This window comes from Boleophthalmus pectinirostris, unplaced genomic scaffold (genome assembly GCF_026225935.1).
Source record: "Boleophthalmus pectinirostris isolate CB_2022bp ecotype Guang Dong unplaced genomic scaffold, ASM2622593v1 HiC_scaffold_20, whole genome shotgun sequence".
Classification (NCBI taxonomy): domain Eukaryota; kingdom Metazoa; phylum Chordata; class Actinopteri; order Gobiiformes; family Gobiidae; genus Boleophthalmus; species Boleophthalmus pectinirostris.
Window position 1 is genome coordinate 4428491 of NW_026571153.1, and position 24419 is coordinate 4452909.

The window sequence follows — 24419 nt, forward strand, 5'->3', positions numbered from 1 at the left end:
GTGTTTTGGCGGTTTGAAGATCACGGATTTGAGTTTCAAGTCTTAATTCGTGTGTGTTTGGACCTTGGACTTCTCCGATCGGTTCTTTCGCTTGTCGATCCGTAATATTGGAAGTTGGAAATGAGAATTAAAAGACACTCGAGAATTAAAAAGCTCCATCTAGGTACTCCTGATCAGGGGACCTAGAGTGAGTCTCCCCTCAGAGTAGGACAAGTCGAGCCTCCCTTTGCCTAAAATTTTGTTCCTGGCAATGATGAGTTTCAATAACAACTGATAATATATATTTTTAAATATTGTATTTTCATGTTTTTGTTAAAAGTGCTTTCATAAACGATTTTTGAAACATTAAATCATTTCCAACTTCATGCAGGCGACTTGTAACATCACTGAACATCAGCAGGTCACCAGGACTAAACCAGGACTAAACCAGGACTAAACCAGGTCTAAACCAGGACTAAACCAGGACTACACCAGGACTACACCAGGACTAAACCAGGACTACACCAGGACTACACCAGGACTAAACCAGGACTAAACTAAACCAGGACTAAACCAGGTCTAAACCACCAGGACTACTAAACCAGGACTAAACCAGGACTAAACCAGGACTAAACCAGGTCTAAACCAGGACTACACCAGGACAAAACCAGGACTAAACCAGGTCTAAACCAGGACTAAACCAGGACTAAACCAGGACTAAACCAAGGACTAAACCAGGACTAAACCAGGTCTAAAACCAGGACTAAACCAGGACTAAACCAGTAAACCAGGACTACTAAACACCAGGACTAAACCAGGACTAAACCAGGACTAAACCAGGACTAAACCAGGACTAAACTAAACCAGGACTAAACCAGGACTAAAACCAGGACTAAAACCAGGACTGACTAAACCAGGACTAAACCAGGACTAACCAGGTAAACCAGGAAACCAGGTAAACTAAACCCAGGACTAAACCAGGACTAAACCAGTACTAATCTTGGACTTGAGAGAGAGAATTACAATCACAAAATGCAAATTTATGATTACATTTTCTTGAGTACAAACACAAATTCACAGAGGCGACTCTAGTCCTGGTTCCAGTCCTGTTCCAGTCCTGGTTCAGTCCTGTTTCAGTCCTGGTTCAGTCCTGGTTCAGTCCTGTTCCAGTCCTGGTTCAGTCCTGTTTCAGTCCGTATGTGGCGCAAAAGTCCGGCATCTCGATCAATGTTTCTTCTAAATAATACTTGCGAAGTGATGACGTATTTTTGATAGTTCAGTTGCGTCTGTGAATTTGTCTTCGTACTGAAGAAAGTGTAATTGTAGATTTTCATTTCATGATTGTAGTTCTTGACGTCGTAACTTTTCAAGTCGTATTCTTGACGGATAAAATACACACAGCAGATTTTATGTTCGACTGGACCCATTCGAGAGTTTACGAATATTTATTTTATGCTCAGCTACAGCCAAAGATGCACAGATTTCTATCCTATGCACATGAATATTTCTGAAAGACTCCATACTTTCCTCCCATCGGCGTTCATTTCACTAAAGAAAGTGATAGTGGCTGATCTACTCAAATTTGCACGGATATTTCTGACTGTCTTTAAGACTTTAATACTTGTCTTCGTCAAATCTAGCTTTTCCGAACACTAAAAGGTGACCTAAATATGTGACATGTTAGCAGTTAATACCAAATAGAAGTAAAAGTCGACTTCTTTAACTTAAATTCTTGTGTTCATTTTATTTTACCATGTTCCTTCCACACATCCAGAGCGAAAAGTCAAAATTACAGATTTAGAATTTGGACCGAACATCTCCAACTTAGTCTATAGGCTCTTTAGTTGCTGCCACTTCTCCGACTTCTTGTCCAACAGTCTTGGAACGTTGCACTTCCCCTCCCGGCTGTAAACACACTTACAAAGACGTATCCGTATAAAAAAAACAGTCCGTGTGGTGCATTCTCTCGCCCTATCACCCGGGGGTCTGCGGTCTGATACACGGGAGCAGAGCGACGGTTCGATGCGATGACCCCTGCGTGTCATGGATCTCTCCGGAGCCGGGGGGGAATGTGGTTATTTTTAAATGCATAATCCGCCCGGTGACAGACTCCTCCAATGAGATGGCAGCTAATCGATAACGGTTCTATGTGACTCACATGTTTCACACAGAGTGGAGTTTTCTCAGGAGATCGAAGCCGTGTCGCAGAGTGAGGAAAACAATATTTACAGGAAAAAGTACAGGATATTAAAGACCCTGCACCCGACTTTTGTCCACCATAGATTCAGGGTTAGGATAAAAAATCAGATACTAATCAATTCTAAAAGTAGTATTGAAACTAGATACTGTTTTAAGCAAGTACTGGAAAAAAAAAAACTGAAAAAAGACCCTGAAAAAAAAAAAAAAAAACTGAAATAAATAAATAAATACATAAATTAATTATAAAATATTATATAATAATAAAATAAAAAATAATAAAAATAAAATAATAATAAATTATAAAATAATAATATATAAATAATAAAAATAATAAATAAAATAATAAAATAAAATAATAAATAATAATAAATAAATAAATACATAAAATAAAAATAATAATAAAAATAATTAATAAATAAATAAAATCACATAACTATATAAAATGTGACCTTTTCCTGAACAGTTTCATCTTGAGAACTAGAGTAAAACCACATGGAGTAATAACAAATACTTGCTGTATTTTTTGGATTATAAGGCGCAGTATCAATAATGTTGAATTCTCTCGTCTGTATTCATACATAAGGCGCACTGGATTATAAGGCGCATTAAGCAAAACAAACAGACGACACTTGAGACGGATCCTTAGCCCAGGCGTCCACGATCCATCGGCAGATTGTGACGTAATTCGCCCGGTGTTGCCTCCCTGTCTTGGTGAATGTGGATTATAAACGTGAATGTGGGTGGATCGTTAAGTTTTTTTTTAAAAATTTCCTACAAGAACGACTCAAATATACACGGAGTAATAATGTGTTTAATGCAGCTTTGTTTACGTTTGACAGAAATTAAACTTAAAACCACATGACTCATTTGCATAAACTATAAATGCTGAAAAAAAAAAAAAAAACGAAGGCAACAAGGCGATGGCGGCAGTGTGGAGTGTGCATTGAGTTGACGCAGAACTATACTTTGCCCTATACTTCGTGAGGCTCCTGACTACGGTCGCCGTAATGCTCTGACAATCCATCAAGTGGTGCGGCTTCATAGTTTACCAAAGTCGTACTAAAACATTTTGACAGATTTTTGAGCACCGGGTACTACATAAAATCTGTTCAAGGTCAGTAAACACAACCAGAATTAATGCATAAGACGCACGTCTGAAAATACGGTATTTGTGTTGAAAATTACAATATTTCCCATAAAAGAGCTTTTAATATTTGGGTATCAAAATCAAATATCATCAAAATCAAGTCTATTTTTTAGTATATTGAAATCGAGTTTGGAATTTTAGTAGCATTTAGGGACAAGAGCCTCAAAATTTGTGGCAAGTGCCTCAGAATTTGTGTTGTCCCAGATATTAATGTTTTATTTTCCGAGGCAAAATGCACAAAACATGGGAAGGACTGTCATTATATTAATATTATTATAATGGGAGTGTATGGGAGAAACAAACTACTCAGGCAAAGTTTTTAAGATTTATTTTCTTCCTGTTCCTTTTGTTCATGTGCAAAGACAATTAATAATGGTTGGAATATGTATTTATGTTAATTGTCAAATTTTAGTTGTTGTTCTCTTTAAATTGATGCCAACAAAATAATAGTATGAGCAATAAATACATATTTTTTGAGGTCTACAGTGCTTAGAAGAGTCAATTTGGTGTAATAAAGGACAATTAATGAAGACTAACACTGACAAAATGAACTGAACGGACGAGTGGAGACAAGAACCTGACATTTTCCATCAGACTTTACTTTAATCTAAGGGAATATAAGTCTAAAATTTAAAATAAATATGCAGGTGTTATAGTAAAGTGTTAACGTTTTGATATTTAAGTTGTAATGTCACCATCACGGCCACGGGGCAGAAGAAAACGGTGTCTGTAAGAGTGAAGCTCCGATAAAAACCTGTGATGGATCTCAGACTTTATACTGTTGGCCTTTTAAACGTCTGACCCCACGTGGCTCCCGGGCAGGACGCTCAGCCTGCGCCCATAAAGAATTTAGGATCAGGGACTAGAACCAGTTTCAGCTTTATGTATCGGACTGTGTTGGACCTAGCTCAGAGTGGGCTCGCATCTCCACAAACCTGACTTTTACTTGGTCTGGAGGAAAGCTTGTTCTTGTTTTTGGCTTGTTTTCATGGAAATGTAATGTTCTTTTGGCCATAATCATCTGCATTTATCTCCACGGAGAATAAAAACACCATATTTTTAACCTCAGATAAAAGGTAAACATGTTAAAATCAAATATAGCTTTTACTCATAACTGTTATAAGTTGTTTATGTTTTAGAATTTGGTGTTTTTGTTCTCCAGATTCAAGAAGAGCCAATCAGAAGCAGAATGAGCCTCACTTTAGTCTTGCGTTTGTGTTGCCAGTTTCAAAGCTGAAATCCAGTTAGTTTAAACTTAAAACGCGTCTCTCCGATCTGAAAGGTCACTACATAAACCCCAGCACCTACAGCCAGTCTTGAGTCAGTGCTAGTGCAGCCTTTTCAGCTTCAGTGAGGGAATTCTGGAGGTTCTGAGGTTTCACATGAGGCCTGGGGACTGGGCGTGGTACCAGTGACCCGGGTTGGGATTGTAGTCTTTTCTTTAGGCTACAGAAAGTTCCCATAAAAGTCCTGATGAATTAACTTAAACTGTGCTCTTTTAGGCAGTGATGCGGTCGAGGTATAGGTGAGGTTCAGCTGACGTCATTGTTATTAAAAGCCCGCGTTGCTGCTGGGAAATATTTTGGTCGGAGGCAAGAAACACGGTAGCGTCAAACACAGTGCGTAACCTCATGTATTTATCCCCGATAATGGTAAATTCCTGGTGCATTATCGGATGCACAAATAGAAGCACGGAAGAAGGAAAATGTCTTTTTCGTATTCTGAGTGAAAAGAACCACTAACGGTGAATTAAACGGCTTTCAAACATCCGCAGAGCAAACGTAGAAGATCCTAACAAACCGTGGACTCCAACAAGTTCAACAACACATCGAGACTCTTGGAGGTTTTCATCTTTTCTGCTGTGAATGGCCCAGGAGTTTCCACCAAGTCATTGTGGATATCGTCCAAGTGAATATTTGTCCAGGTAGTTGGCGATTCTGACCAGAAATTTGGTTTGGTCCAACTTTTGTCGGGGTTGAAAAGGGTGATTTGTCGTCCGTCGATGTTTATGACTAATTTCTGGTTAAATGGTCTTGGGTCCTCTGCCGTTAGAGTGGATAAATAACCGGGATCAATACCCTTTACGTGCTTTCTCGCTCCGTCCGTCATGTTGAATTAGTGTTTCTTGCCGCCGACCAAAATAATTCCCAGCATGCAACGCGCGCTTTTGTCAACAATGAAACTCTCCTATTGGAGCGTTGTGTTGAAGAGGGATCTGAGCCGAAAAACGAAGCTCTCGATTTACCGTCAGTCTACGTTCCTCCCCTCACTTATGGTCATGAGCTCTGGATAATGACCGAAAGGACGAGATCGCTGATACAAGCGCTCGAAATGAGATTCCTCCGCAGGGTGTCTGGGCGCTCCCTTAGAGACAGGGTGAGGAGCTCAGTCACACGGGAGGAGCTCGGAGTAGAGCCGGCTCTCCTTCACGTTGAGAGAAGCAGCTGAGCTCCCCGTGCCTCCTGGACACCTTCCTTGAGAGGATTTCTGGGCTTGTCCCACCAGGAGGAGGCCCCGGGGAAGACCCACGACACACTGGAGGGACTATGCCTCTCAGCTGACATGGGAACGCTTTAGGAGGAGCTGGAGGAAGTGTCCGGGGTGAAGCAAGTCTGGGAATCCCTGCTTAGACTGTAGCCCCTGCGACTCAGCCTCGGATAAGCGGAAGAAAAAGGATGGATGGATGACTTTGTTACTAATATCCATGAGTGATTTTCCCCCACAGGGCAGCCGTGGGGTCTTACAAAGTCTTAATAAACTCTTAAATTTCATGTTCCTAAATGAAGGCCTTTAAAAGTCTTAAATGATGTTGTCCAAGTTTTTTTTTTTTTTCACGAAGGTCTTAAATTTCATTAGCCTATTTTTTTCTTTACTCAACCGGGCTGCAGTGCGATGTTAAACGGAGGGAGGAAAAAAACTCAACAAGGAGAAATCATGTAACGTGAATGAACGTCTAATTTGGAGTTTGCACGAACAATACTTTGGAGTAAACGATCAGTAGAGTGGAGAAAGACGTTGGATGGATCATGGGGTCGTGGTTGGTCATTATTAGAATTGGATCTGGTGTTTTTCGCCCGCATAATTGGTGCAATATTGGTCTTATTTTGCAAGTTAAGTGGTCCTAAAAAGGTCTTAAAAAAGTCTTAAATTTGAGGTAGTCAAACCTGGGGATACACTGCCCCAGGAAAATGGATTTGTTCCAGCCTAAATTTATAACGTTATAATATAAATTTACTTTGTGTGCCCTTTTTACTGAATTTATTATTATTTTTTAAGTCAATATTCATGTCTCAGTCCAGCCAAATATGGATTTTTAATTTTAGAGTAATATTTTATGTTTATTTAGTTTCAGTAAGATGGAATAAAATTAAGGATGGTCCAACATGGATTTTTTGACCCAAATACCGATATGAAGCTTTTGAAATCCATACAAAGGATTTCACTTTTACTTCAAGTTATAATGAAATTTCCAAATGAAAGTAAAATATTGGTGTCTAATTTTTTCGATAACGATAAACCATCTTTAAAAAAACTGAAGCTCTTCGTTCCACAGAGTCCTGCCGTCACCTCGCCTCACCCGCTTTCTAACTCTCTCAGATTATGACTATTGCATCTTTCAGCAGCCCGTCTTTTTACTCACACAATGGAGGAATTTTTGCTCAGTAGATTTCCGTGTCACTTCCTGGCGGAGAGTACTCTTTCTTTCTTTTGTTCGGCAGACTTACGAACACAAGCGAAATACCTCGGATAAAGAGCGGGAGCTTTGAGAACGGAGGTCGTGAGGGATGAGAGAGGAGACGGTTTCCGACACCGGCGAGGATAGAATGCGAAAACGCGCGGTCGGGGGGACGTCCGGGGAGCGCCGGGGGAGCGAGGGACCGCGGTGATCGGGGGAAGAAGAAGAAGTGACGAGGAGAAAGACGAGGAATACAGTCGTGTACCTGAGCCGCTGATTTTTACCGTCGTGTGGAGGGGGAAAAAAAGCGAAAAGCAGCTCTAGTTTGAATAGTTTGCAGTCGTCCAAAGTTATTCTTCGCTTTCACTTTACTCCCTCTGAGACCAGCCGCTATGGTAATGCAACAATAACTAGCATCCTAACACGCACTTCCTGATTATCGGACAATAAAAGCGCAGTAAAGTGACATCGTGTGCCGTTCTGAGCTGCAGGACTCAAAGACTCTTATTACACTATTTTTGGATCATTTCAGCCCTTGGAATTTGCAATTTTCGAGGTTTGTATTTGTGTTTTTGCCACGTGTAAATTTGTCTCGTGTTTTGTAAATTTGTTTGCTCATTTGCCAATGGGTTTTATGAAACGTATACATTTGTTTTTGAGATGTAAATGTGTATTCTAAGTGTGATTTTGTTTTCAGACTTGTTCATGTGTGTTGTGAAATGTAAAAGTGTTTTGAACTTGCCGGTCACGGGAGTTTTCAGTTCCGATACCGATTCCGATACTGCGGTTTCAAGCATTTGCAGATAATCGATACCCACCGATACTAATGCAGAGACTGAAAATGGCACTGATTTCGATTAGACAAAAATCAAATAAAGCAAAACTGATCCAAATGTGTGACGCAGCTGTAGTTTATCTTTCAAGTAACAACAGATCAACTTTGTATAAATAAGTTCTCGATTTACTGCTCAATCTACATTCCTCCCCTCACGAGGTTTGAGTGATGACTGAAAGGACGAGATCGCGAATACAAGGATGAGGGTCAGCTCTTCCAAATCTGAGGTTGTGGTTGTCCTCTTCAGGTGGGTGGGGAGTCCCTGCCTGAAGCGGAGGAGGTCAAGTATCTCGGGGTCTTGTTCACGAGTGAGGGGAGGATGGAGCGTGAGATTGACAGGTGGATCGGTGCAGCGTCGGCAGTGATGCGGTCGCTGTATCGGACCGTTGTGGTGAAGAGGAGCTGAGCTGAGCTTGAGACGCTGCAGTACATCCAGAACGCTGCAGCTCGGGTCCTTACTCGAACTAGGAAGTACGAGCACATAAGTCCTGGTCTCAGGTCTCTGCTCTGGCTCCTGTGGCTCAGAGACTTTAAAGCAGCTCTGTTTGTACAAGTGTCTCCATGGCCGAGCACCAAAGTCCATCTGTGACATGTTAGTGTCATATGAACATCTCACACTCTGAGGAGCTCAGGGACCGGCCTCCTGCTGGTGCCCAGAGTCACAACTAAACAAGGGGAGTCAGAGTTTCAGGTTCATGCAGCTAAAACCTGGAACAGTCTGAACATGTGAGACAGACTCTTCTGTGACGCTGTTTAAATCCAGACTCAAAACATTTCTGTTTAACTGTGCAAATAACTGAAAGGTTTTCATTCCGCACTCTTCTCTCCAATTTATGTCTCTCTTTTTAAAATTGTAATCTTTATGATTATTTATGTTTTGATTTTATTTTATTATGATTTTAATGTATTTCTTATTCTGTAAAGCATTTTGAATTACTTTGTGTACGAATTGTGCTCTACAAATAAACTTGCCTTGCCTGAAAAGGAAAGCTCTTGATTTACTGTCAATCTACGTTCCTCCCTTCACCTCTGGTCATGAGCTCTGGATAATGACCGAAAGGACAAGAGGACACAAGCAGTCAAAATGGGTTTCCTCCGCAGGGTGGCTGGGCGCTCCCTTAGAGATGGGGGCTCCTACATGTCCAGAGGAGCAGCTGAGGTGGCTCGGGCATCTGTTCTGGATGCCTCCTGGGCGCCTCCCTCGGGAAGTGTTCTAGGCATGACCTACCGGGAGAAGATCCAGCCAGGACACGCTGAAGGGACTATGTCTCTGGGCTGGCCTGGGAATGACTTGGAGTCCCCCTAGAGGAGCTGGAGGAAGTGTCTGGGGTGAAGGAAGTCTGGGAGTCCCTTATATAAGCGGGAAAAAAATGAATGGATGGATGTGGTGACACTTCCTGGGCCAGTTAGGACCAGGCATCGATTTATATGTCCAACCAGGATATTGTCTGAACCGATATTTGGAAACCGATATCCGATCCAGCAAATTTTTCAGTACTGACACCAATAGCCAATTTTGCATAATATAGACTCTTCAAAGGTGAATTGTGTAACTTCTTTGTTGGAGGGTCCGTCAAATGTTTTTCTCCGTGGAGATGTTACTGCTTTTGCTCACAGTACGGCATTAAACCTTTTTATCTTCACGGACACCAAACCAGACCAAGTTATGGGTCAGGTCTGTGGAGAGGCCAAGCCACTCACAATCAGAACACTTTTTTGTTGGTATTTTCGAGCTTTAAAACCATCTGTAATTGAATAAATGTAAAGTGGAGCAGCTGAGGAACATTCAGGGTAACAGTAGCGCCTAGAAAATTTCTTAAAACCTCGACCTTTTTACATTATTCATGTTTGCACTTTAAGATTTTATTTTAATTTTGATTCTTTATCCGTCCAGTTAAACACTCACGATGTTTTTTTGGTGTTTTTGTCTGTTTTTTCTTGATTTTTATATAATTTATGTCCAATATCTTCCTATTTATTTATTTGTTTGTACTTATTTATAATTTATTTATTACCATTTTTTATATTTTTTACTGTGTTATTGCAATATAATGTGACTTTTGTGTCCACGTCTTTTCTCTGGTGGATCAATAAAGTCTACATTTAAGTCTAAGTCTATCCACAGAAACAAGCAAAAAAGTTCCACAGTGCACCTTTTTAGAGCCAGATGAAGAAAGCTGGAGAAAGCGGGACACGTTTGACGCGTCCACAGGGAGGGCCCGGGCTGCTGACAAAGTCCATTATCAAGAGCTCTGCCTTATCTTCTCGGCACCCGGCTCTCCGCGGTAATTAAGACTATTTTGCTTTTCCTCAGCGCCACTGAAGTTATGGGAGGAACACTGTGAATTAATCATGTTTGACAATGGAGCGCGGGGACCCAAATTCAGTGTGAAGCCAACGAAGCCCCCGAGGTCCCTCACCGAGATACGGCGGAACGAGACGAGGCGGCAGATGAACGCGCCGGGGCCGTGTCTCCGATGGCGTATCTTCTAAAGTGGTGATGGTGAAGAGCTGATAGTGTTGTGAAGATGGGGAGGAGATACGGGCCGGAGATTGTGTTTTTTTAAAAGGTTTTTGGGGTTTGAGAGGAGAGCGTGAAACAAAAGATGAGTGGTACTTTCTGGTCGGGACAAGAGTTAGCGGACGTGGAGGATCTATAGTTTTTTTAATGTCCTATATTACGCAAAACAGACTCTTGCGAGATTTGAGCCGCGTTATAATGTTGTTACCTCGTCAAAAACAAACCCCGAGTTGTGTTTTGTTTGGATTTGGAATTGAGGTTTACGTCGTTTTTATTTCATTCCGCTGAACGTCCAGAGGTCGAGAAGGGTTCTGATTGGACAGAGACGCGAACGTATTTACGTCGATCGAAAGAAAACACACGCTTCAGCTGCGACCGACTTTTCTGTCATGTCGGTTTGTCGTTACTCCACGGACACAAACACGATCCAAACTTTTTTCGCTGTGGTTCCGATGATAATTGCGAAGCAGCAGCTGGAGAATTCGCTCCTCACGCTTTACGTCTGTCGGCTGAGGAGGTGAAGGGAAGAGTGTCGGAGGAAGAAGACAAACTGAGTCGACGGCTGCTCTACCTCAGCCCACTCCCGCATCCCACTCACAAATCCAAAGAGACGTGGATGAAAGTCCGAAGCCAGGGACTGGACTTATTTTTAAGAAGAATAAACGTTTACACGATCGAAGAATAAATTAAAACGGCTTAAAAATCAGAATAAACCACACTCTTACTTTGGAATTTAGTGTTTACATAGTCTTTTAAAAGAGGAAAGAATTTTTTGTCAGAATTAATGTACATGTTTTTTATTTGGCACCTCCTTGGAGTTTTTTGAGTGTTCCAGTTTTGTCAGTTTTGCAGTATCCTGATTACTGCAACATAAAGTTGAGTGCGATCTCTAAAATGATCTCGAGCTCTGAAAACATGAACCATCTCCAACGCGACACACACACAGAACAGACTCAGCATCATCATCAACATCCCACTGTCACAGAGAGTGTAAGGCTACGTTCAGACTGCAGGGCTTAAAGCTCAATTCAGATTTTTTTGTGAAATCCGATGTTTTTTCGAGGTCGTTCACATTTCCAATTAAATGTGACTTGTATGTGTCTCCAGTGTGAACGTTAAACGGCCCAAAAGTGTCCCGCATGTGACACTGGAGACACGACGACGTCAACCGCAGCGAGCGTCTCTGTGTTTACGGAAGTTGTCCAAACATGGACGCAGCATCGAGCACCTGGAGATTTTAAAGTTCCTCTCGTACCGGAGCCAGAACATGAACAACTTACTTGTTTTAAGGAGGAGATTGAGAAGGAGAAGGACGAGGTTTTTGGTCGTGGTGTTTTGTGGGACAGTGTCTGTTGAAAGGAACGTGTGGATGTGGAGACGGAGCCAAGAGTGGTGAGTGGTGATGTGCTTCACTTCAGTGACACGGAGTTCATTAACAATTTTCGCCTACTTCAGCGCAGAATAGTGACGTTTGTGGCTTGCTGATGACGTGTAGGTCGAATGAATGCGCTTTGGCCGTTCAGACTGAAGTCGCATGTCAAAAGATCAGATATTTATCGGTTTCAGGAGCACATATCCAAGTGTCCTGGGTCACATTTGAAAAACTCGGATCTGTGTTGTTCAGACTGTCATTAAAAGATGAGATACAGGAACATAGAAGCCAAAAAATCAGATTTGGGTCACTTCAGGCTGCAGTCTGAACGCAGCCTAAGAGAATTTCATTTTAACACTGACTCACAAAAGCTATATTTACACCTTGATCTTCCCTTGGCACACCATTGGCAGACCATTATCTAAATCGTGGCATATTTCTGTCTAACCAGTGTCTACTGACCTTCATAGTCTCACCACTTGCTTTATAAACCTTTTCCTCTGGAAGCAGAGTCAAAGGGGCTTGAACACTCAAAGATCACACTATGTTCTCTTTTGAAACCATACTATGTTGACTTTTAGAGACAGTATTATTGATGGTAAATAAACTTCTCCTGCGTAAGACGTCCAGTTGGTCTCCAGCTTTTTAATTCCACCCTTTCTTGGACAAGCTGAAAACTTTGACAACAGATTGAACATTCATATTCCACTGAGTCGTGTTCTTTAGTCCGACAGAAGCTGAACCGCATCAGCGCACAAGGAAAGAGCAGTTTTTTTCAGCGCTTATAGTTTATGCAAATGAGTCATGTGGTTTTAAGTTTCTGTAAAACGTAAACAAATGTGTCAAAGCTGAATTAAACACATTATAATCGATAGTGATTATGGTTTCGATGTTGTGAAGTTGAGTTTATTTATGCAGATTATTAATAGTAATAATTCTCCCGAGGATCGATTAAGAAAATTTTATCAAATGCCCATCCCGAAAACATGCCATGGCTCTTTGGTCGAACACTTCCCCAAACCCCCAAAAGCTGTCGGTTCAATCTTTGGTACGACCAGTGTGTATCCTGTCACTTTTTGGCACCGTCTCTGCGACTGAAAATGTTTCTGCGACCGACTTGCACACTGGTATTTTTGTCAAGAATGGCACGGCTCATTAGGAGAACATGCTGTCGGTTCAGTCCTCGGTGTGACTAGTGCTTTGTGTCATTGGGCAAGACACTTTTGCCCCCATGTTTGAATGTGTTTGTGTGCTTGTCAGGAGTGCAGTGGTCGAGGTACACGGGGTTCACCGTCCACCCACTTCTCCCATGTGAGATATTAAAAAAAATAACAAATATAAAAAATAGCTACAACTTTCCTGTAGTGACGTGCAACATGAGGGACCAGGACTAAACCAGGACTAAACCAGGACTAAAACAAATATAAACAGGTCTAAAAGAGGACTAAACCTAAACAGGATTAAACCAGGACTACACCAGGACTAAAACAGGACTAAACCAGATCTAAACCTGACTAAAAGAGGACTAAACCAGGACTAAAACAGGACTAAACCAGGACTAAACCAGATCTAAACAGGACTAAAACAGGACTGAACCAGGACTAAAACAGGATTAAACCAGGACTAAAACAGGTCTAAACCAGGACTAAAACCGGACTAAAACAGATCTAAACAGGTCTAAAAGAGGACTAAACCAGGACTAAAACAGGACTAAACCAGGACTGATCCCAGGACTAAAACAGGACTGAACCAGGACTAAAACAGGACTAAATCAGGACTGATCCCAGGACTAAACCAGGACTAAAACAGGACTAAAACCAGGACTAAACCAGGACTAAAACAGGACTAAACCAGGACTAAAACAGGACTTAAACCAGGACTAAACCAGGACTAAAACAGGTCTAAAAGAGGACTAAACCAGAACTAAAACAGGACTAAACCAGGACTAAAACAGGACTAAAACAGGACTAAACCAGATCTAAACAGGACTAAAACAGGACTAAACCAGATCTAAAACAGGACTAAACCAGGACTAAAACAGGTCTAAAAGAGGACTAAACCAGAACTAAAACAGGACTAAACCAGGGGGGCAGAAAACGACATGAGCTGGTTTTCGCCCCAACACCGACACAGACCAGAATTTGAACAGCAAAATGATCCATGCTCTTTTCAAAAAAAAAACATTCACACACAGAAATTCACAAATACCACAACTGACCATCAGTGAAAACAATAAACGTTAAAGGGACCTTATAGTCTGGTTAAATTGGTTTAGATTGGAATTTATGACAATTTTGGTTATTTCAGTTTAACCCTCTGAGTTTTTTCGTTTTGTTTTTGTTAAGATGTTCACTTTAGTCGTGGTTAGAAAACAGTTAGCTTCTTTTTATTCCGGGTTTGTCCGTGGTCGAGGTTGCGCGCCCTGGCCAAGTTCTTCCAAATACCGCCGTCTTGGTCCAAAATTTATGGAGAATTTATAACAGGATTATAACTGGGGGCTCTCTGCGTTTGACACCGTGACGGACAGTGCGGTGGAAGAGCCAATGGGTGAAGAGAAGCCTCCAGTGGTTAGAGGGTGGGGTTTGGTTTGCTGGGAGGTGGTTAGATTCTCACACGTCGTACTCGTCTTTGCGGCGTAACTCGGCCAAAAAGACGGCGTTTAACCCTTTGAGATACGTCATGTCCACTAAGCCCTGACATTAAGAGAATGAAAAAGGTCGTTTTTACATTTACTTGAGTAGTTTTCTGAATAAATTGTACTTTTTAAAGCGGTACTGACACTAGAGTACTGTCAGAGTACACAGTAGTTTTGGTGACTACGGAGCCCGCCTGATGACATACGCAAAAAAAAGTAAATCGTGGCCTCAAATTACTCTTTCATTCCCACAATATGTAATTTGTTTCCACGTTTGAATAAAGTCACTCCAACGTTTCAGTAAATTCGCTCCTACGTTTTAGTAAATTTGCTCCCACGTTTCAGTAAATTCGCTCCCACGTCGATCCTGGATGAGTCCTGGTGTAGTCCTGGCGATCAGCTTGGGCGCTGCGGTGAACGTGTTCAAACTGGTTAAAACGTGGGATCGAATTAACTAAAACATGAGAACAAATTACATATTGTGGGAATGAAATAGTAATTTGAGGCCACGATTTAGTTTTTTTTTCACTTGTGTCATCAGGGGGCTCCGTAGCTTACCCTTCCAACAGTGAGTCTAACGTAAACAAAGGTATAATTATTAATAATAATACATTATTTTTCATATGTGTCTCATTTAATGTTTTGCCTGTGACATTACACCTAATCACAAAAACTAATAAATAATAAAAACTAATATCATAACAGATGATACATCCAAAAAATTGACTAATTAACTACTACTTCTACTACTACAGTACTACTACTAGAATTTGTAGTAGGTACAACTATAGACTGCCTAAATCTGTTTATCATTCATTCATTAGTTTTTCAAAATAAAATAAAAACAAAACAAAACAAAAAACAACAATTTCCTTCATTATTTGTCTCCAAAACCAAAATGAAAAAACTTTAAGTTTTTGATTTTGTGTTTAAATTAATAATGGAAAAAAGCGGATAATGGCCGATTCCGTGACTTAATCTCGGACTTTTGCGCTGCACAAGGACGGTACCAGGACTGAATTAGGACTAAACTAGGACTAAACTAGGACTAAATCAGGACTAACCCGTTCTTGATCCTGATCTCAGTCTCAGTCCTGGTCTCAGTACTGGTCTCAGTCCCGGTCTGGTCCCGGTCTGGTTCCAGTCTCAATCCTGGTCTGGTCCCAGTCTTAGACCCGGTCTCAGTCCTGGTTTCAGTCCTGGTATCAGTCCTGGTCTGGTCCTGGTCTAAATCCTGGTCTCAGTCCGAGTCCTCCTCTGGGCCCGTCCTGACACTCAGTCCTGTTTCAGTCCTGGTTCAGTCCTGGTTTAGTCATGGTTTAGACCTGGTTTAGACCTGGTTCAGTCCTGGTTTAGACCTGGTTTAGACCTGGTTCAGTCATGGTTTAGACCTGGTTCAGTCCTGGTTTAGATGTGGTTAAATCCTATTTTAGTTCTGTTTTAGTTTTGTTTTAGTCCTAGTTTAGACCTGGTTTAGTCCTGGTTTAGTCCTAGAATCAGTCCTGGTTTGGTCCTGGCCATTATCCATTTTTCATTTTGGTTTTAGAGACAAATAATGAAGACATTTTTTTTTTTTTGTTTTCTTATTTTTGGTTTTACTTTGAAAAACGAACGAACGACACACGGATTATTTGACTCTTTTCTCTTTACTTGATTAACATTTTTCCTGTGCAGATGAGCAGACGTTGGCTCCTGAGCGTTTTCCTGTTGACATGTTCGCGACAAAACCAATCTCCAGAACAAACCTGGGCTCTGATCAAAGCGTCGAGCGGCGACGACACGACGCGTTTGGAACTTTACAAGAAAGAGAATATCACATGGAGTTTCCGTGTTCTCGTCTTTCGTCCTCACGTCGTTTCATAAGCGGGTAATTCATCTCTTATTCATCTGTTTTGTCTGAAGGTTTTGAATTTTGAATCGCGCTCGTCGTCCTGAACAGAAGAAGAAGAAGAAGAGCGCTCGACTCCTGCAGCGCCTGTAATTGTTATAAAGCTTTTTAAATTATGTAAACACTGCTCCCTACAAGTGGCTTTGATTTCACATAATCTTGGTGCTTCTTGCTTTAAAGTCCTCAGCAGAGAAACGTTTAAGACAGAAATAGACTAGAATAAAAGCTTTTTTTCTTTAATTTGGTTCATTTTAATCGTACTGACAAAACCTCCAGAAAGTTCCGCAGTGTTGCTTTAAAGGCAGTAAAATATTAATTTGTAATATTACTCTTTACCACTTTTGTCACTTCTACAGTTGCTTCTTTCTAATGGATTCTTATTTTCTGCTTTCTCAGTTCCGATACTGATACTTTGACTTCAGGTGCCTAGAGATACCAGCCAATACAAGCCGATACCAACTGATACCATTCGATACCACCTGATACCAGCGACTGATACAGCGAATACCAGCCGATACCTGTCGATACCAGCTGATACAGCGACTGATACCAGCCAATATCCAACCGATACCAACTAATACCAGTCGATACCAGCTGATACCAACCAATACCTGCCGATACCAGCCAATACCAGCTGACACCAGCAATTGATACCATCTTATACCAGCCAATACCAGCTGATACCAGCCAATACGACCCGATACCAGCCGATACCAGCCAGTACCAACTGATACCAACCAATACCAACTTATACCAGCCAATACCAGCAACTGATAACAGCCGATACCAGGCAATACCAACTGATACCAGCCAATAACAGCCGATACCAGCCTATACCAACTGATATCAACCAATACCAGCCAATAACAACTGATATCAGCCAATACCAGTCGATACCAGCCTATACCAACTGATATCAACCAATAATACTAGCCAGTACCAACTGATACCAGCTTATATCAGCCGATACCAGCGACTGATACCAGCCAATAACAACTGATATCAGCCAATACCAGTCGATACCAGCCTATACCAACTGACATCAACCAATAATACTAGCCAATACCAACTGATACCAGCTTATATCAGCCGATACCAGTGACTGATACCAGCTGATACCAATTGATACCAGCCAATACCAACTTTGATACTTCTTTCCTCAAGACTAATTCAGTTCTAATTTACTTTACTTTATTTATTGTTTTAAATATTAAGAGAAACTAAAACTCTGGTTAAAGTTCAAACATTATGATGAACTCTTGTCCGTAAATAGTCCAGTATCGTACTTTAGCCTTACTCCTCAACCGATACCCTGGAACCGATACCGACCCGATCCCAGCGTCGTTAGAATCGTCGTTTTTGTCGCTAGAATCCACCACCTTCAGCAGCACAAACACGTCACGGACCGAAGCGGGACTCTGGGTACTCAAAGGGTTAAAGACCTCGTGGGTTTTTTCTGGATCATCAAGAATCATGTGGTGAAGTTATGGAGAAGTAACAGTCCCTTTAACTTTTAATGGCTTCCAAACACAAAGAGAAGCAGCCGTGTTTGGGTTGGGTTATGTTGAGTTATTAGAGAGTTATCTGCTCTGAGGAGGTGCACCCCATCGAAGGAAACGGACAAAGTTCCCGACGGTTGGTCTAGAACATGGCACCGTTTGAAAAAATTGAAACCGAATCGATATATTTAGGTGAGTTTATACGTAGAGAAAAGTGGGCGATATATTGTCTTGAGTTGGTTTAGTGTTTTTGTTTAAACTTCTAAATCTAAATGTGTCATTCGCTGATTCGTTTTTCTAAATAAAACTAAAAATAAGAAAATGAAAAAACAACTCTTTTCTTCATTATTTGTCTCCAAAATTAAAATGAAAAAAAAAAAAAAAGCGGATAATGAGTCGGTTTTTTAAGTTTTCGATTTTGTGTTTAAATGAATAATGGAAAAAAAAAATGGACTGAGTCAGGACTAAACTAGGTCCTGGTCGCAGTCCTGGTCTGGTTCCGTTGTCAGTCTTGGTCTCAGTCCCGGTCTAGTCCAGGTCTGGTTCCGGTCTCAGTCCTGGTCTCAGTCCCAGTCTCAGTCCTGTTCCCGGTCTAGTCCCAGTCTCAGTCCTGGTCCCGGTCTCAGTTCCGGTCTCAGTCCCAGTCTCAGTCCTGTTCCCGGTCTAGTCCCAGTCTCAGTCCTGGTCCCGGTCTCAGTGCCGGTCTCAGTCCTGGTCACCCGACAGTCTACGCGGGCACACCTCTGAGCCCGTCCCGACACTCAGTCCTGGTTGAGTCCTGGTTCAGTCCATTTTTTTTTCATTATTCATTTAAAAACAAAATAAAAAAACTGAAAAAATGTATCTTTATCAATTTTTCATTTTAGTTTTGAAGAAAATATTTTTTTGTTTTCTTATTTTTGGTTTTATTTGGAAAAACAAATGAATGACACACGGATTTTTAAAAATAAACTTGACTTGTGTGTGTTTGTGTTTAACTCGCTAAAACTTTCTTCTTGAAGATCTAATATTTTGTTTCGACTATGATGATGACTGACAGAACTTACACTGCAAAAAACTAAATCTAGGTAAGTTAAAATTACTTAAATTATTATTTATTTGAGTCGATTCAACTTGACAAGTGAAAATATCTGCAAATGGAATAAGAGTGGTTTTCTTAATTCTTAATTTTATGTGCAAAAAGTTGTTGTTTTTCTTAGTGTAACAAGTGTAACAAGTAAAAAGTCTTGTTCCACTGGTAGATTTTTTTTTACTTTTCAGGTGAAATTTACTCAAATCATGGTAAAAATTTCAAAATTCAAATAACCTTAACATGGCTAGATTTGAGTTTTTGCAGGGCGGGATGATCTTTAAAACAAAAAAATTTAATTTGTGCCACCTACACTGGAAAAAAAACAATATCTAGGTAAGTTAAAATGATTTAAATTAAGAACTTTATTTGAGTCAATTCAACTTGACAAGTGAAATTATCCACCAATGCATAAGTGTATTTTTCTTAATTTAAGCAACATTCGATTTTGTTTCTTATTTTAAATGCAAAAACTTGTTGCTTTTCTTATCTTAAGTGCAACAAGAAGTAAAAAGTCTTGAACCGTTGGTAGATCTTTTTACTTTTCAAGTGAAATTTAACAAAATCATGATAAAAATTTCTTAATTCAAGTCAACCTAACTTGGCTAGATTTGAGTTTTTTGCAGTGTGGGATAAATTTTAAAACAAAAAGGTCAAACTTCCACCTGCACTGGAAAAAAAAACAATATCTAGGTGAGTTAAAATGACTTAAATTAAGAACATCTGACTTTATTTGAGTTGATTCAACATGGAACATTAGATTTTGTTTCTTATTTTAAGTGCAAAAACTTGTTGCTTTTCTTAAGTGTAACAAGAAGTAAAAAGTCTTGTTCCATTGGTTGATTTTTTTACTTGTCAAGTGAAATTTACCCAAATCTTGATAAAAATTTCAAAATTCAAATCATCTTAACTTGGCTAGATTTGAGTTTTTTCTGTGTGGGGTGATTTTTAAAACAAAAAATCCAAATTTGTGCCAAATTTGAACCTCAACTAAAACATTTACACTCACACTGTTAAGATGAAATAATTTAAATTAAGAACATTTTATTTTATTTGAGTAGATTCAACTTGGCAAGTAAAATTATCTACCAGTGGAATAAGATTTTTTTTTCTTAATTCAAGCAACATTCGATTTTCTTTCCTATTTTAAGTGCAAAGATTTTTTTTTTTTTTTTTCTTATCTTAAGTGTTTTCATATTTTAAGTACAAATAGTTTAGTTCCATTGGTAGATCTTTTTACTTTTCAGGTGAAATTTACCCAAATTGTGATAAAAATTTCTAAATTTAAATAAAAAAAAAAGTCAAATTTGTGTCAAACTTCCACCCGCACTGGGGAAAAAAAAAATCTAGGTAAGTTAAAATGACTTAAATGAAGAACATTTTACTTTATTTGAATCGATTCAACATCGAACATTAGATTTTGTTTATTTTAAGTGCAAAAACTTGTTGCTTTTCTTATCTTAAGTGTAACAAGAAGTAAAAAGTCTTGTTCCATTGGTAGATTTTTTTACTTGTCAAGTGAAATTTACCCAAATCTTGATAAAAAAAATCAAAATTCAAGTCAAATAAACTTGATTAGATTTAAGTTTTTTCAAATTTGTGCCAAACTTGAACCTCAACCAAGGCATTTACACCGATAGTTTAGCACTTTTCAAATACTTTGCGAAAATATAACCTGAAAATTCATATTTATAATCGTCAAACTAATAAAAAACGAAAAAAAACTTGCATGTAAATTGTGTCCGTTTATATATTTTTGGTAATATCGCCCACTTCAATCTTCGTAGTTTAGGAGTTCGAGTACAAGTAAAGAGTTTAAAGTACTGGGAACTCGAAACTTTAGCTGATTTGGTCATAAATTTGTAAAAGAGTTGAATGTTGGAAGTGCACCTCCGGCAGAGTGGTTAGCGCAGGTTAGGCGGTTAGATCATTAGTGAGTTAAAGGTTTTTTTTACCTTTGTCGAGTAGCCATTCGTCAACTACCCGACCGAGACGGTATGGGATTCTTTGTCTAGCAATAGCCAGGCGATCATTATCAAAGTTCCCTTTAAGAAATTTGGAGAGAGATTAAGAGAGGTTACACATCTGGAAGTTGAAAGGTTAAAGGTTAAAAAGGGCAAAATTAGGCACATTTAGCAGGTTATGTTCATTCAGCGTTAGTTAAAGGAAGAACTTGCAGATAAGATGTTTAGTCTGGTGGGTTAGTCAGACTAGTTACCTTGAGTTTAAATGATTTTAGTAGGCTTTCGTTAAACAGCTTTATGAAAGATTTAAGTCAGGATTAACATCGGTTTTGGCAGAACACAGGCATTAGCATCATGAGGTAAATGAATAAGACATCGAAACAGCAAAAGCGTTAACACAATTAGCAGAAAAAACAAGAGTGCGAGTTCAAGATCAAGCAGGTTACCAATCGTGACATTTTAAAAGACATTCAGAGAAAAGCAGGTTGTTCGAAGGAAGACACTTGGCTGGTTGGACACGTATTTTGGTATTTAAGCAGCAAACTTTGGTCTGTAATGATAACAGATTTTCCTGGACAATTAATTGACCGAGAAATGATTGCGATAAACGATAATATTGACATTTTGAGACCATTTTCAACTAGAATAAAAATGCAAATACGCCCTTTCAAAGATGAGTAAACTTTACTTTCTAAAGAACATTTAACACAGGAACTGCAAGACAAACAAAAACAACAGGCCTAAAGAAAACAGATTTGTTAACATAAGAATAATCTAGTGCAGATGGGCCCGGTCAAGCAGAAGTAAACAACAAGGCCAAAAATACAAGTTAATTCATCTGATATAAAAATGTATTGAACAGATACATATGTACTCTAGTTTATGAAACTGTTGACCTTTTTTCTGTACCATTTTTGGTTCTAAAGTTCCATCCGTTTTAAACAGACCATGTATGAAACATGGAACAAAAATTATTTCCCAAATTTCAAAGACCTGAAAATCATGTAAATAAATGGATGTATTTCATCATATCTTGTGTTATTCCATCTTTGAACTGTTGATGAAGGTACAGGATTAAAAAATATGTATATATATTTTATAATGATAAAAATTTGCATTGGAAGGACTGACATATTTTATAGAAATAGTTTCCTTTCATTTTGAAGTAATATTAAATTATTCAGAAGAAAAAAGCAACAAATTATGTAAAATCCTGCACCTTCTACTTGTTTGCACAATTTTCCCTCCGTTACCATGACCTTTCTTCATAAAAAATCTCATGAGTCAAAAAGTAAGAGGTTTTTCAACCTAATCTTGTACCATATGGTAGAAAACTATATGAAGCAAATATTCAAACCAGTTTGTTAAGGATATGTAAGTGAGAACCAAGAGTTATCACTGTTTGGATTTATTGCCCAAAAAGTGCTGCATATTTCATTCCCTCCGTTACCGACATGAGTTTTTAAATTTTTTGTCAACAACTTGAAAGAATATCACAGGTTTAACTTGACCCTGTTGGAGTGTAACTCTTTCCTACATTCTGATACTTTACTTATTTCAATAGTCCCTCTAGTTTCTGAATAAGAGACATTTGAATGTCAAAAATCTGCCCGTTTCCCTCCGTTACCACTTGACTGAACCCTGCTGTCTTCAGAATGTCATTTAAGTGCTGTGTTTGTGTTCAGCTTTGAGCGCAGCTTTGTTTTATTAATGTTCATTACTGAGAAAACCTGCTCACAAAGGTAGTAACTGTAAATCTATTATTTCTAGTTGTAGACATTATGACTGTGAAAAGTGTGTGAAAAAATGCAAATTCTGTCTTCAGGTTTTAAGATATAATTCAAATATTTTAGTAGCGAATGAGCCAAGGGCCAGATTAAAGGTCTTGGAGGGCCGGATCTGGCCCCCGGGCCGTATGTTTGACACCCCCGGTCTAACGTAATCTGGCTCACAGCAAGGACTTGTTAACAAAAAATGCACTTGAATAAACTGAAATTGTTGAACCAAACACAACCGAAACGATAAATAAAATGGGTTATTAAATCTCTTTAATAAAATTCTACAATGTTTTCTACAAATCCCATGATATTTTTTTACTCTTATGAGGTGGATTACCAAAAAAACCTCCATCCATCTGCTCCTGATCCGACCCTTTTGTCAAATTTTGGAAACCCACGAGTCAAAAAGTTGGCCCACCCCTGGTCTACGTTGGTTCAGAAGACGAGAAAACAAAGACGAGGAGTCAGAGCGATAGAAACCTTTTGTCATTCAGACTCTTTGATAGAGAAAAACAAACGAGGATACAAATAGAAATGATCGCGACTGGAAAAGTCATCGAGCTCGTTAAAAGTTACCGTACGATTAATTGATTTATTGACAATCTTTACGGGCCTAAGCAAACTTCTCTTACCCGTGTTAGAAACTCCAATAACTTTCTAAAACACCTCAAAAGTCTACGCAAAGAAATACAATCAAATAAAAGTGTAACCTCACACAACAAGATGGATTGTCATGGTATCAAACTCATAAAAATCCGTCCAGGCGTGAGTCCGCTGGTGCGACGGGCCCGACAGGCGGTGGGCGACCGATCACGTCGCAGCAGCGTTGAGGTTTGCGCGGAAGCCAAAGGCGAAGCAAAACGAACGTGGAGACGCCAAGATGAACTTCAGTCTGTTCGAGCGTCAGTACAGACTGTTTAGTTTGTTAAAGAACTTGTGGAAGGTAAGTGCTTTGTGCATTTGTGGACAGGGAAGGTGTCGGTGCTTTTTTATCCAAACTGGATTTAACAAAGTTTGAAAAGTTTGATTTTTCAGATTGCTCCACCGTTGTGCTGCGCTTCAACCAATCAGATATAAATATTCGTCGTGATGTTCAGTGTTTTCCGATCACTTTCAGCGAGAGACGTTCAGATTATTAAAGTGTAGAACTGAATTCAGATTGACAAACAAACAGAATCAATCTGTCCTGAGTCTGGTTTATAAAATTGACTCACGAGAAAAAAAGAAGGGAAATTTTGTCACCATATTCAGAAATTTTTCATTCTTATATTTATTTCAGATTTACCCAGTACAGATGCAGATACACACTGTACAGTACAAGAATGAGAGCGAAATAATATGAATTAATTCACTCACGATGGAATTAATTTTTAAGAAACAGTCAATATGATCAGATCTGCTGCTAATTTAAAGAGAAATACAAACATTTACAATGAAATATGTTATTCTCTAAGTAAGCCAGAAAGGACTACACTAAAGAAAAGTTTTAGAACACCGACATTTTTCCAGTTATTTATTGATTGATTTCTTGGAATCTGTACATTTATTGATTGATTGATTTATTGGAATCTGTAAATATATTGATTTATTTATTTCTTGGAATCTGTACATATTGATTGATTGTTTTCTTGGTTTGTTGACTTTTATGAATTGATTGATTGATTTCTTGAATTTTGTACATTTATTGATTTATTTATTTCTTGGAATCTGTACATTTATTGATTGATTTATTTCTTGGAATCTGTACATTTATTGATTGATTTATTTCTTGGAATCTGTAAATATATTGATTGATTTATTTATTGGAATCTGTAAATATATTGATTTATTTATTTATTTCTTGGAATCTGTACATTT

General features: G+C 39.2%; 1 protein-coding gene across 1 annotated transcript in view; it reads right to left on the minus strand.

Moving 5' to 3' along the window:
• Window positions 1-24419, minus strand: part of nrxn2b (neurexin 2b) — a 1850542-nt gene that overhangs the window by 60552 nt on the left and 1765571 nt on the right. Inside the window, exon 19 of the mRNA XM_055156806.1 lies at window positions 20776-20865. Within this exon, the coding sequence (XP_055012781.1) occupies window positions 20776-20865 (90 nt within the window). The remainder of the gene's footprint in view (window positions 1-20775; window positions 20866-24419) is intronic.